This window comes from Pinus tabuliformis, chromosome J (genome assembly GCF_031772625.1).
Source record: "Pinus tabuliformis cultivar Carrire ecotype Pingquan chromosome J, CPIR1, whole genome shotgun sequence".
Lineage (NCBI taxonomy): Eukaryota > Viridiplantae > Streptophyta > Pinopsida > Pinales > Pinaceae > Pinus > Pinus tabuliformis.
Window position 1 is genome coordinate 59,566,320 of NC_142295.1, and position 15,279 is coordinate 59,581,598.

The 15,279-nt window shown below is 37.6% G+C and overlaps 1 protein-coding gene across 3 annotated transcripts in view; it reads right to left on the reverse strand.

Moving 5' to 3' along the window:
- LOC149225501 (uncharacterized) overlaps positions 1–15,279 on the reverse strand; it is a 243,680-nt gene that overhangs the window by 147,209 nt on the left and 81,192 nt on the right. For all 3 annotated transcript variants that reach the window (XM_089377104.1, XM_089377103.1, XM_089377105.1), the window contains 3 exons: positions 8,706–8,966; positions 8,176–8,316; positions 7,734–8,063 (listed from right to left, as the gene is read on the reverse strand). In XM_089377104.1, coding sequence (XP_089233230.1) covers positions 7,734–8,063; positions 8,176–8,316; positions 8,706–8,966 — 732 coding nt within the window. The remainder of the gene's footprint in view (positions 1–7,733; positions 8,064–8,175; positions 8,317–8,705; positions 8,967–15,279) is intronic.

A 15,279-nucleotide genomic window follows, 5' to 3' on the forward strand; every position in this document is an offset into this window, starting at 1 on the left:
TCTGTTTGGTGACAAGCCCACCAAATAGCTCCACGATAAGAATAATTAGCCTCCCAAGAGGACTGAAATGATAGATAAGTAGCTAAGAGGGTCGTTGGAAGGCCAAATGAAGTCCAACATGTGCCAAAGATGTATAGAAGGGCTCCAAAAACATTGATGAAGGGGATGGCCCCTTGATCTCCAAGCAAATGACCTATGGTGCCCCTATGTGGTTGTGGGGGCACAAAATCATCCTCATGGATCTCCCACTGAATCGAACAAGCATGCATCCCATCCGCAAGGGTTGGAACAATGATGCAAGCCCTCCCTTTGACTCCCATGGTGAGATGCAAGAGTGTAGCTGGTTTGGCAAGGTGCTCCAGGTGCATTATCATCATCAAATAAGTGGGACATGAGCGAGAAATGAATGATGTTGAAGGATCCCATGGCAAGGGTATATGCTCTCTACTATAGTGGGGGCCCATGGCTCTCAACGCACACCCTATAAATGCCAATATGACACTCTGGAGGGTTTCAACCTCGTATAAGGAGATCAAACCCCAAGATGAAAATCCACCTGCAATCCTGCATAAGATCCAATGTGTCTCCTCACCTTTCAGTACAACAAATCATTAGTGTAATTGAGCAGATGAGCTTATGAGTCAAGGATCCAAGTGGGCATTTCATAGCAGCATGCCCATCCATAATGGGCTTTAGAGTGTACAGGGGTCTCCAAGTTCAAAAAGGAGGTTAATCAAGGACCCTTTTAAGTGGATTCAACCTTTAAGGGAGTGACAAGTCCATGGCACATTTGTCATATGGCAAGTGTCATGTGATATAATGATGGAACGAAGTGGGATATTGGGGAAGGCTCCAAGCTACATGCCATGGTACAAGGGTATCTATGATGAGGGAAGCCCACACTTGGGTGCATAGATGTAGGAGGGAGAAATCACGGTACATGAGTTACCCTCGCCTTTGATTTTCGACCCCTTTTTGTTATGTCTTTTGTCTTTTATTGATTTTTCTTTTATCACTGCTCGAAGCTCCATGGAATGAAAGCATGATGTGTAAGATATAGCAATGATTACCCCCTTAAGGTTGGGCATTTCATTGCCTACCAGGGGTTGGGACAATCATGGGTTTAATATGATGGGCCCTAGGAACCAAGGTGATGGCCATGATTATAGAGGTAGAGCTCATGTTGGTTTTTCCCCACATGCTAAATTTGTATGTCTCGGCCATCTTTTGCATTTTATGGTACATTCCCCGTTGAGAATGGCCAAATTATGCATTTTACTTTCTTTTTTAGTTGCATCAACCTCTAGGGCATCGTTCCAGGCCCGACCCAAAGTGTGGACAAGGGGAGGGGGAGGCTAACTCCTTGTGGAAACAATGGACAAATGTGGAACCAGATGGGAAATATGTTGAAAGTGGTTATAATGAACGTAGGGGAGTAATGTATGTGATGTCGAGACATGGGACCACACAACCAAACTGGGGGTTTCTCATGTAGTGCCACTCCTAATGCTAATAGCTAATAGAGGAGATCCCACAAGACTAGGATACAAGGTTAACCACCAAGTTGTACAAGGGGATAAAAGTACAAACCAAGCCCATTCTTTCTATTGAATCCCCCCCCTAATCCATGTGCAAAAGTGTCCATGATAAGTAAGGAAAAATACCCAACTACATAATGAAAACCATACATTCGAGGTTGGAAGACCCACCTTCAAACATTAAATCATGACAGATGGGCGAGGATGCATAATGGTTGGCTCAGGTGGCAGAGACGGTGGCACATCGAGCTATTTGAGGGCTGCAAGGGGCTGTCGGTTGAAGACAATCTAGGTGAAAATTTTCTCCTATGGGTGCCACCCATAGGAGATGGGTAACAGAACCTTCAAAGAAAGCAAGAAACCATGTCAGTTCCAAAGATATGTTGTAGCCATGAGCAACATTATTCAAGCTAAACCATGCGCTTTTGAAGAAGTTCTAAAGGTTCAAGTGTGGAAAGATGTAATGGCTAAAGAACATGAGTTTATTATTCATAATGATATATGGGAAGTGGTTCCAAGGCCCCAAGGTAAATCTGTTGTGTCTTCTAAATAGTTGTATAAAATTAAACATAGTGTTGATGGCAATATTGAAAAATATAAAGGTAGGTTTGTGGCCAAAGGGTTCTCTCAGAAAGAAGGAATAGTCTATGATGAAATCTTTGCACCTGTTGCCTGTTATACAAGTAACAACCATTTGATTTATTGTGGCTCTAGCTACTAGCCAAGGATGGTCCCTTCACCAAACAGATGTGAAGGTTGTTTTTCTGCAAGGCTTCCTCAAGGAAGAAGTATTTGTGGAACAACCACAAGGCTTTGAAGTACATGACCGAAAAACTCGTGTGTAGACTGAAGAAATCCCTCTATGGTTTGAAGCAAGATCCAAGAGCTTGGTATGACCGCATTGATAGATTCTTGATGAAGCTTGGTTTTACTAGAAGTAATGTTGATCCAAATATTTACTTCAAGATAGTCCAAGGTATGCCTTTGATTTTGGTATTATATGTTGATGATTTATTTCTGACCGATGGTTGACTTCTTATCCTCCAGTGTAAGAGGGAGTTAGCTTCTGAATTTGAAATGAAAGATCTTCATTTGGTGTACTACTTTCTGGGTAGAAACTTGGTGAGATTTTCCTCTCTCAAGGAAAATATGTTGTGAAGCTCCTAGAAAGATTAGGTATGACAGAATGTAAATCCATAAATACTCCAATTGAGATGAACTTCAAGAAGTTGTGTGGTGAAGCTACAGGCCCTGATTTGGCAAATCCTTTTGAGTATCAACAACTGATTAGGGCACTGATGTTCTTAATGAACACTAGACCAGACATATGTTTTGTGGTCAATACTCTAAGCCAATATTTGATTAGACCATCTAATGCACATTGGATTGTTGCAAAGCATGTGTTGAGATACCTACATGGGACCATCAATCTTGGATTGAAATACACTGCCAGACATGTAAAACTACATGGGTACTTTGATGTTAATTATGTTGGTAACTTTGCTGATAGAAAAAGCACATTTGGATGTTGCTTTAGCTTAAGACCTGCCATGATATCTTGGATGAGCAGAAAACAAAAGTTTGTAGCCCTTAACACAGTTGAAGCCGAGTACATTGTTGCTAGCATGGTTAGTTGTGAGGCGATATGGCTTAGGAAGTTCTTTGGAGAGTTGTTTAACCATGCACTATATACGACAATGATATGCTGTCACAATAAGAGTGGGATTCAACCTGCAAAATAATTCGTGTTCCATAACAAGTCCAAGCAGATTGAGATCTAATATCACTATATACGGGATATTGTGCAGAGAGGAGCAACGAGGATCCATCATATTGTGATTGATGATCAGATAGTTGACATACTTACCAAGCCTTTGTCGAAAGGGAAGTTATTGGTTTTCGGAGAGCAGCTTGGACTGACGGATGTGAACCTTCTTAGAGAGGGTAGTCATGGATAATGAGCCTTGGTTGTGCAAGATCCTTGTCATGTGTTGAGAAGTGGATCCCCCCAAGCAGTGATGAGACTTGGTTGTGCGAGATCCTTGTCATGCGTTGACAAGTGGATCCTGCCAAGGAGAGATGTGACTTGGTTGTGTGAGATCCTGGTCAAGTGGGTTATCCCCCCAAGCAGAGATGTGACTTGGTTGTGTGAGATCCTTGACAAGTGGGTTATCCCCCCAAGCAGAGATGTCACTTGGTTGCGCGAGATCTTTGACAAGTTGGTTATCCCCCCAAGCAAAGATTCGACATGGTTGTGCAAGATCCTTGTCAAGTGATTATCCCCACAAGCAGAGATGAGACTTGGTTGTGTGAGATCCTTGTCATATGTTGGCAAGTGGCAATTCCCCCAAGTGAATATAAGGTGATAGATTAATCTCCCCTATTGTCTGTGAATATAGGGTGGTGACCGGAGCTCCGCTATGATGATTTTTCTTCATTAGAGTGAGACATCATTGCTTTAGATGATAAAAAGCAGAGATGAACAAAGATGAGCAGAGAAAACAACGATTTTTTGTTGCAGAAAGAAATTCCTCCCTAGCTGAGAGAGAATGTTGAAAATTTGGTAGCTGAGGGATGAATTTCTAAAAAATAGAAAGTCTAAAAAATAGAATTTCTAAAAACAGAAGTCTAAAAATAAAATTTCTAAAAATTAGAGTTTCTAAAAATAGAAAGTATCAAGATAGTAAATCACCTTGCATCAATTGGTAATCAAGTATTGTTGATGGAAACCCCTTCTGATCATCAACCAATCCTGATAGTTCAATTTCAACTTCATCGTCAATATTATTATTATTATTAAAAAGAAATTCAAGTCACTCAATCATGGCTCTCAATAATGTGCTCTTACACTCTCATTATTTGCATGGCATGTTCCTCTTATACTCTCTTACACTCAATAAAAGCATGTCATAAAAGATTCTTCTTACGCACTCCTTAATGCATATGTTACACTCTCTTAAAAGCATAAGTTCCCTTCTAATCATCAATCAATCCTAATAGTTCAATTTCGACTTCATCATCAATATTATCATTAATATTATTATTATTATTCTTATGATACTAATATATTATTATTGAAAAGAAATTCAAGTCACTCAATCATGGCTCCCAATAATGTTCTCTTTTACTCTCATTATATGCATGGCATATAAATCTTACACTCTCATTAATGCTCTTACACTCTCTTACACTCAATAAAAGCATGTCATAAAGGATTCCTCATACGAACTCTTTAATGCATATGTTACACTCTCTCTTAAAAGCATAAGTTACAAAGGCATGTGTACCTCCTTAATGGCATGAGTTATATTTCCTAAATGGGCATGAGTTACATTCCTCTTGGCATGCGAGTTACTCCTCTTTTATGGAATGGATTTGTTGCTCCTCCTATATATATATGTGCCTCATTTTTTCTCCTCTCACTACTTGTGCATTGTGAAAGAAGACTTCGAACTTGAGAGAGAGTTGGAGAGAGTTGATGAAGATTGTGAGAGAGAGACTTGGAGAGTAAAAGCAGAACTTGGTGAGCCAAGGTTGATTCAGTGCTTCAGTGTTTCAGTGTTGATTCAGTTGAAGGGAAGGTTGATTTAGTGTGTGCATCTATGATCTTCATGCTACAGTTTGTTCAGATTTGGGTGAACTTATTCATTCTCTTGATCTCTCATTGTACTTGTAACTATGTTGAACAATTGATTTCAAATAGAAGAAGAATCTGGTTGGGTTTTCCCCTTGTGGATTTTGCCCTGGTCATTTGACATAAATTCTCTGTGTCTCTTTTTGTTCTTGGTCGTCTTCTATTGTGCATTTGATTTATGTTCTATCTACAATTGCTTATATAATATTGTCGCTTAAAGAAGTTCTGTAATAAGTGATTGTTACAGCATAGAACATCAAGATGTCAACACAAACAACGGTTTCATTTTAAATTGTATGTGATATGTCATTACATTAATAATTAGCATAAAATCATTGGCACTGCCATTTTTGTGAAGTGCTGGTTAAAAATATCTCAATAGTAATTGTGGATGTTTTAAAGAAATGCCCTTGAATGAGGAACAAGAAGTTGTTGGTGGTAGAAGGCACCATGGAAGATCACATGCCCCTTGAAGTTCAGGCTGTTTCTTTGGTTGGCTCTAAACCATAAAAGTGTTAACTTAGAAAGTCCTCCAAAGAGTGAAAGAGAAGGGTCCAGGTTTATGAATGATGTGTAGGAATACTGGAGAAGACAGAGATGATCTTTTAAAAGATGGCTCGAGTTGGAGTTGGCAAATGGGCAGGAACCTCTCTGGTTGACTGTTTGAAAGAGTTAATGGAAGACCCAATACAGAGTGACACAAAGTGTTGCCTTCTATAGTGTTTTGGGGAATTTAGATAGCTAAACATGTTACTTCATTTCAGGAATTATCTTTGTCACCCTTGGAGGTATGACTTAAAACTACCTTCAAAACAAAAGGGTCAATTGGCCCCAAAACCTTCTGAAATAGACAAATGAAAGAACTGGGGGGTTCTTAGATGGTGGAAGCCAGGGAAACCCTGGCCATGCAGCGCTGGAGAAGTTTTAAATTTTTCTTTCAAGTTGGGGATAGGCAGAGGTACGTATCTATCGGCAGAGATAAACCTGCACAAATTTGCTACTGAAAAAGGAATATTCAAGGCAGAGGTAACTGAGAAATGGATATCCAAGATGCAAGTGTTTGGGAACTATAACCTGGTAACTGTATGGGCAAAACGAGCCCACAGTATGCAAAATATAACTCTCATGACGCTTCCAAAGCACATACTATATATTGTTGGTCAGTTTACAGGTATACAGTTTTCTCAAGTTTACATGGTTTTTAATTCATATGCCAATAACCTCTCCAAACAAGTTGTCCAGAGGTCTCAAAAAATGTTGTAGGTTGAGGAGTATGGGAGGGTGAGAGTGGAGGATCCTCCCAATGACCAGCAATCTCTCTGTTTTACCTCATTCCCAACTCTGCAGTTACGGAATTTCTGTGCTATGATGGTTGTCAATGATTTGAAAGCAGTGTTGTTTATTGCTGCTTTTGTGGAAATCTGGGGGAAGATTACGCAGAAGCTGATCAATGATTCTCTTTTTTGATGTTATTGTATAGAAGCCTAGTCCTTTCATTTTTGTAAGATGATAAACGATTGGTTCTGAACACCATGAACTTTGAAGTTCATCCTTTTTATTTTAGTAGGATAGCCATGGACTGTTCTCAGAACTATGGTTTGATGGTCTCTTTTTGTTGAGAGGTGCACATGTGTATACTGTATGTGTGATTTTTGGGATCTTCTAGATAGTGAAAGTTACCAAATTTTCCTTCAGAAAAATATATCCCTTAGTTGAGTTAGTCATTGGTGTGAAAGAAGTTCTCTACTAATATGACTCTAATTCACACCATATCCACAACTTGCAAACGTTGTATGAGCATAAGAGACATCCAGCAGATGCAAAACCCAAGGGTGGTCATTCCTAGTCAATCTTTATCATGGGTATTGTGTCCCTTTCACGAGTGCAAGAAAAAGTGATTCCTAGTCAATCTTTATCATGGGTATTGTGTCCCTTTCACAAGTGCAAGAAAAAGTGATTCTGTATATGTATCCATGATCTGATAGTGAAATATACTTCATTTTCTTCTTCTTATAGTTGCCTCCAAACCTGCATAAATACATGTACAGATATTTTTCTCCTATTTCCTTCCAGATTTTCTTCATGTTACTCTGAATTGTACAACTCAGGCAAGTACCCTGCCTAAGGAATTGCCCAAACTATAGTGGAACATGAAATTTAGGAACTTAAAAGCCAACAACTAGAAGAAGAAAGGATAGAGTATTTCAACAGTGCCTCACTAACTTCTGTGCTTCCTGTCGCCAAACATGTCCTTTGAACTCCCCTAAAGAACCTTACTGCAGCACCCAAAAAGGCCAAACTTATTTGGTAAAGGAAACAAGGTAATCTAGTTCAGCCTTTTGGATTAGTTCTGTGGTGTATGACCTAAAAAATGCATGTGAACAATGTAGAGAAGTCAACCTCGTGGCACGTCTTCCCCAAGCACCTCAGTTCTTCGTATGTGTATCAAATCACAAATTATATCGAAACTGGAGTTTCTACGTAAGCAAATAGTCAAATATATAGCTTGCACATTCAACTACATATTAACAAATGAACTAAATAAAAGTATCCTTACAGACCTTCCTTAATGAAAGAAGGATGTCCCTGAGGGCTCCAGAATCATTTTTCTTTGCCACTGAACACAAAGAATCTATATTTGTCATAACAATGTTGCAGTACTGCTCGACCTGTACATTTGCCAGGTCTACAGGAACCCAATACTCTTTGAAATTGGCACTCGTCAAAGGGTCTGATTTTCGCTCATATACAATGTACTCTGACAACTTGCTCTTCAATAAACCAAGATGTTCACTACTGTCATGTTGTTGCTCTTCAAACTCATCAACATGTTCACTCTCTTTTTCAGAGTCAAGGAAGGCAAGAAGATGGGAAACGTCGGGAGCATTATCCTGTATAACCACAAACAGCAACAAACAATATCCCATCTGAGAAAGAGAAGAAGATACATGCCAAAACCAAATTTAGGAATATCCAAGCTTGTGAACCAAAAAAATTACAGACCTTCAACTGCTCATGGAAAAGCACAAGTCGAAAATCAGCAGATAGTTGCTCCAGATGCTGGAAAACTTTTGAAAGTTTAAGGCGTTGCCCTTCATCTACAATCACTGCTTCCCAATCAAGGCATATCAAAGAGTCCAGATCCTGCATTGTATGCAATGGAAGGATCTATTTTAGTTTTCAAATATCTTTTCAATAATCCAGAACATTAAACATATATATATATATATGAGAAAATCTACATTTCAAAGAAACGAAGCAACAACATAATTTCTCCCAGTTGTTTGCCTCACATCTTTAATACAGTGAATGGTGAAAAGTGGATAAAAGATCAAATGTACCTAGTGTGATGATTCTACTCACAATTTTATTACAAGTACTATAATCTTTAGAAAGTCCAACGCAATTACTATCACGTGTAAGAATTATTGCAAAACAGGTAGCGAGAAAACTAATTTCAAGCAATAAATGTAATAGGAATACAAATTGGCTAAAAATCAAAGGAATTAGCAAAAATGCAAGGGGAACATTACCGCGGTGACAACATCAGAGGTTGATAAGACAATCTGAACCAGCACACATCCACTTTCTTCTGAAAATTCAAGCTTCCGGATAATGTCTCTTGACTCTCTATTACCACAATAAGTCACCATATTTATAGAAGAAGCCCACCTCAAAAATTCCGACTCCCAGCAATATATTCCAGCAGTTGATGTGATAATGAGAATAGGTCTGTTTATGTGAAAATCCTTGATTAAGGATAGGGTAAAGGCAATCATTATTGCAATGCGTTCCTGCATGTTGCAATTCTATCAGATCTCCACTAGAATATTTTAAAAATTGTATGGACAGTGAAATTTTAAAGACATGACATGTACAATTAGATTCACTTTCAACCCAGAAAGAAAACTCCAAGCAGTGCTACAATTTAATATTGTCTACCCCTGAAGATGAACCTTGAGAAGATCAAAAGGCTCTCTCCTTTTCCCTCAAAAGCAAACCCTTAAGACAATGTCACTTGCATTTAAATAATTTTCCCTCCAAAATTTCATATTCAAGATGTAACTCATCTATTGGGAGCACATTGGCACAGTAGTTGTGTTACCCAGATACAAATAGAAAAATAAAATTCCATTGCCGTCAACGTGATCGTAATCTACAGGAGCACACCTCCTTCCTCAAACAAAACTTATTTCTATGATGAAACAACAATTTAATGAGGTCTATCTACATCATATATTCTTGCAAGTTCACTAACTATGTTATGATTGCCATCATGTATACTTGAGATTCTTGCAACCTCAAGAAATTTGATCGGGAAGGCTTAGTATTTTCCTTTAAAATCAAATGCAAGCTCTGATCTACAAGCTGGGTGAATAAACAACATATTAGTAGAATAACCAAAATCATTAAGGAGATAAAACCATTATCCATGTCTTAAATAACCTGGATATTGAATTTTTGTAGTCATTATCTATTATGGTTGAATCTGCTAAGGATTCATATGTTCTTCCCCACTCTCAGAGCCTTCTTATATGTCATGGAGATGAGGATAAAGATATAAGATATGTGTTATATGATATGTTAAAAGAGAATTCTGAATAATACATTCTAGATAAATTTATTTCAAGCTATAAGAATTTCCTACAGGCAATAGTTAACAATAATACTGTTGTTGCATTTAATCCTTTGTCAGAAGTCACACACTAACCTTACAAATAACCTATTTTAACATACATGTTCTTAATGCAAATACTTGCAAGTTGTACATATAAATATAGTACAGTAAAATCTCTAACACCATAAGGCATTCTACAAGACAATTGCAATTTCACAGATATGAAAACGTTACAGATTGGTCAAGATTAGATGTTATGACCCTCTACCTGGAACTTGGCCTGCATGAACAATGAGTGAAGAATTAGTGTATCTAAGGGAATGTTATAGCCATTCACACACTTGTCCATTATTATTTGAATTGTTACCTTTCATGGATTTTTCGGAGATATTATCCTATTTCTTTTGAGTTGCTATGCAACTAATCATCATTTTTCCACTGGGAAACCATGTTTGCAGTTTCCACAAAATCTAGCATCCCATATGATGTAAAGCCCAAGCATCAAGGAGCTAGGCTTATGCAACCCAACAAAGCTACCCACGATCACCACAGTAGCTCTTCCTCTCACTTTTGGTCGGCTCTTCTCCAGCACAAGGGTGATTTCCCTAAGGATAGGATGGCTAAGACTATAGAGTGGAGGCATGCAGTGATTTATCGAAAAGTAATCCCAAGCAAAACAAATTGTTGTAGGCAAGGTGGAAGAATGAATGGTGTGAAAACAAAAGATGATGGAAAACCCCAATACCAGTGCCTATTCAAATCCTGGGAAAAATGGAGTCAAGGAAATTAGGAGCTGATAGGGAAAATGCATGAAGTTGTAAGGCAATGACGGCTGTCATCATGCCACAAATCAATCTTAACACGCTGAGAACTCTTGCAAAAAATTATCCTTGGCTATCTAGGGGTGCCAGTCTAAAACACTGCTCTGAAAGTGACAGTGTTGCCCAAAAATCGTGATTTTATCATAAATTGCATGAAAAAATCGTGATTTAAGTGAATTCTTTTTACTTTTTTATCTTTTATTTTTTCCAACTTTTTCCATGTTTTCCAACTTTTAATGATACTTTCCCAATTTTTATGATTTTTTGGTTTTTCAGACACTTGCCAATCTTTTAAGTAAAAACCTAAGCATTTTGAACTTACATAATAATATTCAACGTCAGGGAAATCATTGGGACTTGAAAATATTATCTGATTTTCAAGACCTCTAATAAATAAGAGAGTTAACACTCAACATATAGCAATTTCAATGAAGGATGAGGGCTTTTCCTCTAAGTCGATGCTTCCACTAAAAACCTTGTTTTTGGCTGCAAAAAAACTCCAAAACTACATACAAAGACAAGCAAAATTTCAAAAATAAAAGCAAAACGAAAGAAAAATAACAAAAAAAAAAAAATCTGAATCTCAACTATCATGCGGTTAGACCTCGATTAGCTAAAGCTTACCCCAAAACAGCAAGTTTTCTCTCTATTTCTGATTTGCCAAAATCACACAGCAAAGAGCTTATGTTGTAAAGAAAACACTTTCTGCTCTATTTCTGATTTGTTAAGAATCAAGATCACATAGAGCACACTGCAAAAAGCATATGGAAACCAGCAACAAAATAGGAAATTGAAACATTACCTCTCTAAAACAAAATTAAAAAGAGCATATCCAGGCTATATACCTCCAAATCTGACAAAAGAGGTCATGTCTTGTGTAAATGAAAAACTTTTTGAATGAAACGAGAAGTGGCTCCAACTAAAAGCAATAACTTGAATACAATGGAACAATCCGCTTAGTCCAAAAATGCACAAAAATAGCAGAACTTAGAAGTGTGACAACACATATTCAAGATCTCAATCAACAATAGAAGCATCTCTTTTCACAAGTTTTGATATTATGTTCTGAAAAACAATGCATTCCACACATTACAAACACCTTAAATAACTACTAAACCAAATCAAAGGTCTGAATACTGGCATTTTTACATGGTTAAAAATGCTCTAACAGGTAAAAAAAACCCACAATCCCAGCCAACAGGGCCACCTGAGGCAACTTATTAATACAAAAGGAGATATTAGGCCATGCAATGCATAAAGTACACAAATATAGGAAAATATTATTACTTATTCTTATGGTTCAACTTATGCTTCAACACAAAGCAACTTCCCGTGCAAGGGTATTGTCATGACCAATACAGTTATTGTCATGACCAATACAGTTACTGTGTTGGTGAATATATCATTGAGGGACTAGAATATAACTTATCAACAATATAGGAGAAAATATCAAAAACTATAAGCAAACTTATAAAAAACTAATATATATTCGATGATGAAATACCAGAAAAGTTCGTCAAAATTTCAATAAGAAATTGCAAAATATCAACAAGCATTGACAAAATATCATTTCTGAATACACTTTGATATACTCAAGTGATTATCGCTACGTCGAAAATCTTGTGACATATTATAATATGGTCAATATTATTACAGTAAATGCAACAATGCCTTATGACCCTCGAGCCAATCTATGGGATCATTTATATAAGAAAATAAACATTGAAATTAGTTTATCCACGACTATATTATAGTTTTTAAAATTTCACACAATTTTATATCCACGACTTGCTATGAAACTAGCCATCATTCTTACAAATGGGAGCTCCCTGTCTATACTTTGTATATTCAGTACTTCCATTATTATTTTGGCAATTTGGTTCATAACACCAAACTTTCCATACATACTGGTAAAATGAAAACAATGCAATGAAGTTTGACCCTCCTACAAGAGGACAATCAATATGTTAAGCTGCAAAATTGTACAACTCAGGAACAAGCAAATATATTTATCCCATCTCTCGGTCCAAATAAGTTTTATGTACTCTAGAGAGAAGTTTGCTGCAATTTCTAGCATGACCATTAAAAGGATGATAAACAATGTGCAATGGCCATAACTAATATAATGCTTGAGTCACTTAATTTATGAAGTACAGGTTAGAATAAAGTCAATATGATATGCCTTTTAACTTAGCTCAATACTCATTTTACTTGACTCTTCGTGTACTCACATATTGTGCTCTTCGAAAAAGTACTTGTATTCAAGACATATACTTTCTCTGTCAGATTAATAGTGCACTTATTTGTTAGTTTTTACCTATTGTATCTGTCACTATCCGCTCCCACTGTGGCACAGTAATATATTTTAGCAGCAGAGACACCACAACATCAACAATAGTTAGAATTTTTATGCATGCTACCTATGCAACCATGATGACGGCACATTTCAGGAGAATGAGGGAACACACTAGGTTGTCTAGGGTATTGCACTAGAACTATCTAGGTGAGAGAATAACAGAACTATCTATTTGGAATAGATGTTTCTCTTCTTTTGGAATTTGATTTTCTAAATCTTTTATTGCTATTGTCCCAAGTTTAGAATAGAAATTTCTCTTCTTTTGGAGTTTGATTTTCAGATTTAGACGTAGATTGTTTCTTTTATCTTCAACTAGCTTTTGTTCGAAAGTTAGCTTAAACGCATAAGGTAGAGAAACTTTCAATTTCAAGGATGGCACACTTCCCTAGTGTTACCTCACAAACTAGCACCTTTAGATTAAAGTACAAAAGATTGGTACTAACCTATGTGAAACTGAGGAGTAGGCCAATGATCAATCTCACCTAACCAACCCTCATCACACTTCAAGTTGGCTCTTCTCCAACTCAAGCAGGCCTTTTCCCTAAGGTAGGATTGCTAAAACCTAGAAAGAGCTCAAGGTGAAATGAAGAATGGCTTCAGCAAAACAAGTGTTATAGAATAGGTTTAAAAAAGTTATTGGAGGATCAACACTAGTGTCAAGTCCATTGAACAAGTGGAGTCAAATGACCACAAAAGGAGGTTTCCCTCTTATGTGATTGTGTAGCCCAAATCAAGAACCTACTATAATCTTGTCTTCTTGTCCACCAAAACAAAAAACTTTTGCTGGAATCCAAATGAATAAAAACATATAAATGTATACGAGGATGTGTCCACTAATGGAAAATGGAAGATAGACCAAATCTCACTCAAAAAAGAAGATATATAATGACATTTTATAGCATTATACACTAAGGATTTAAACAGAGACTACATCATAATTAAATTCCTTCTTAGCAAAGGCACAATCTTCTTAATGATGTTCTAGCTATTCATTGACACATTTGATTCAGAAGACTTCGGCACTATGATTTAGCAAATTAAGTACAAAAGATACGGTATACCTCTTGTTGTCGCCCTAACTGTACAGGCACCACAACAATGCTCAGGACAGGGGTTGTCACTCTGATTCCCCCCACCCTCCCATTTTGTTACTAGTTGTCTCCCAACAGTAAGCTATGGGTGGGGTAGTCCCTATGGAATGAAGTCAAGGAAAGCAAGTTGAGAATCAACTTACTTGGGAGACACGGATGAGTGGTCTGGCCACTTGGTTGAAATTAAGCAAGATTATTGATTAAATTAGATTTTCTATTATGAGACCAGTGCCTTAATGGAGTCACGAATTCTTCCTTCTTATGAATTGACACCAAATGACCGGATCGACACCTGTTGCTTGAATGATTGACTAACCTATATGATAAGCAAATCCTAGAACCTAAGTGAGATGCAGTGATCTTAGTAAATGTTAGTTAAATGCCTAGTCTAAGTGTAACCTTCCTTCATCTATTTTGAAGTTGGGCTCCAAGGTAGCTTGTGTGAAGGATGCTAACAAGAAGCAAGCTAGGGCCTGATTAATGATACCTTCCATTAGGCTTCTATCACCCGATCCCTCTAGCCCTGCAGAGACTGTGGCTCTGATGACTGCAAGGTCACCGTGTTAATTGTTGAATTCTGGTAATATCGGATATGTTCTAAGCCTCAAAATTTGCAGGGAGGCTAGGACACATGTATTCCAGAATACTCAGAAATCGTTTTGGGAAATTCCACCGGGAGACGGTTTTATTAAAACAATTAATTATTTTTAATGGATGCCTAAGTCTAAACTTAGGAAATTAATATAATTAAAGGGTATTAATTGAATTAGGGGTGAAACTTCAAGAAGAAGAGAGGATCAAGTCGAAATGATCTGTGTGATTGAATAGAATCTAATCTGGGTCCTTGATTACTCAACGAGAAGATTATAAGGACTTCGATGGCCATTTGGAAGACACATCGAATGAGAGATCAGAGATCGATTTTCTCAAGAGAGCAGCGCTGCAGTTGTTGGAGAGGTCATCGAGGAGATTTCTTGCAATGAGGGGCAGGGATAGTTTTTCGATTGGACAGTTCTTGATCCAAGGATACATCGCAGAGGAGGCAAAGAGAGATCAAGAAGAGGCAGCGCAAAGCCACGTTGAGGCAATGCAGAACCTGAGAGGAGATTTGAAATTTGCTGGAGAGTCGAGTTCTAGAGCCAAAAGCTGGGGTGTGAGACCAGAAGAGCAGAGAGTCATGGTTCCATAGGCAAATTGACCAGCAAGAAGGGTGACGCAGAG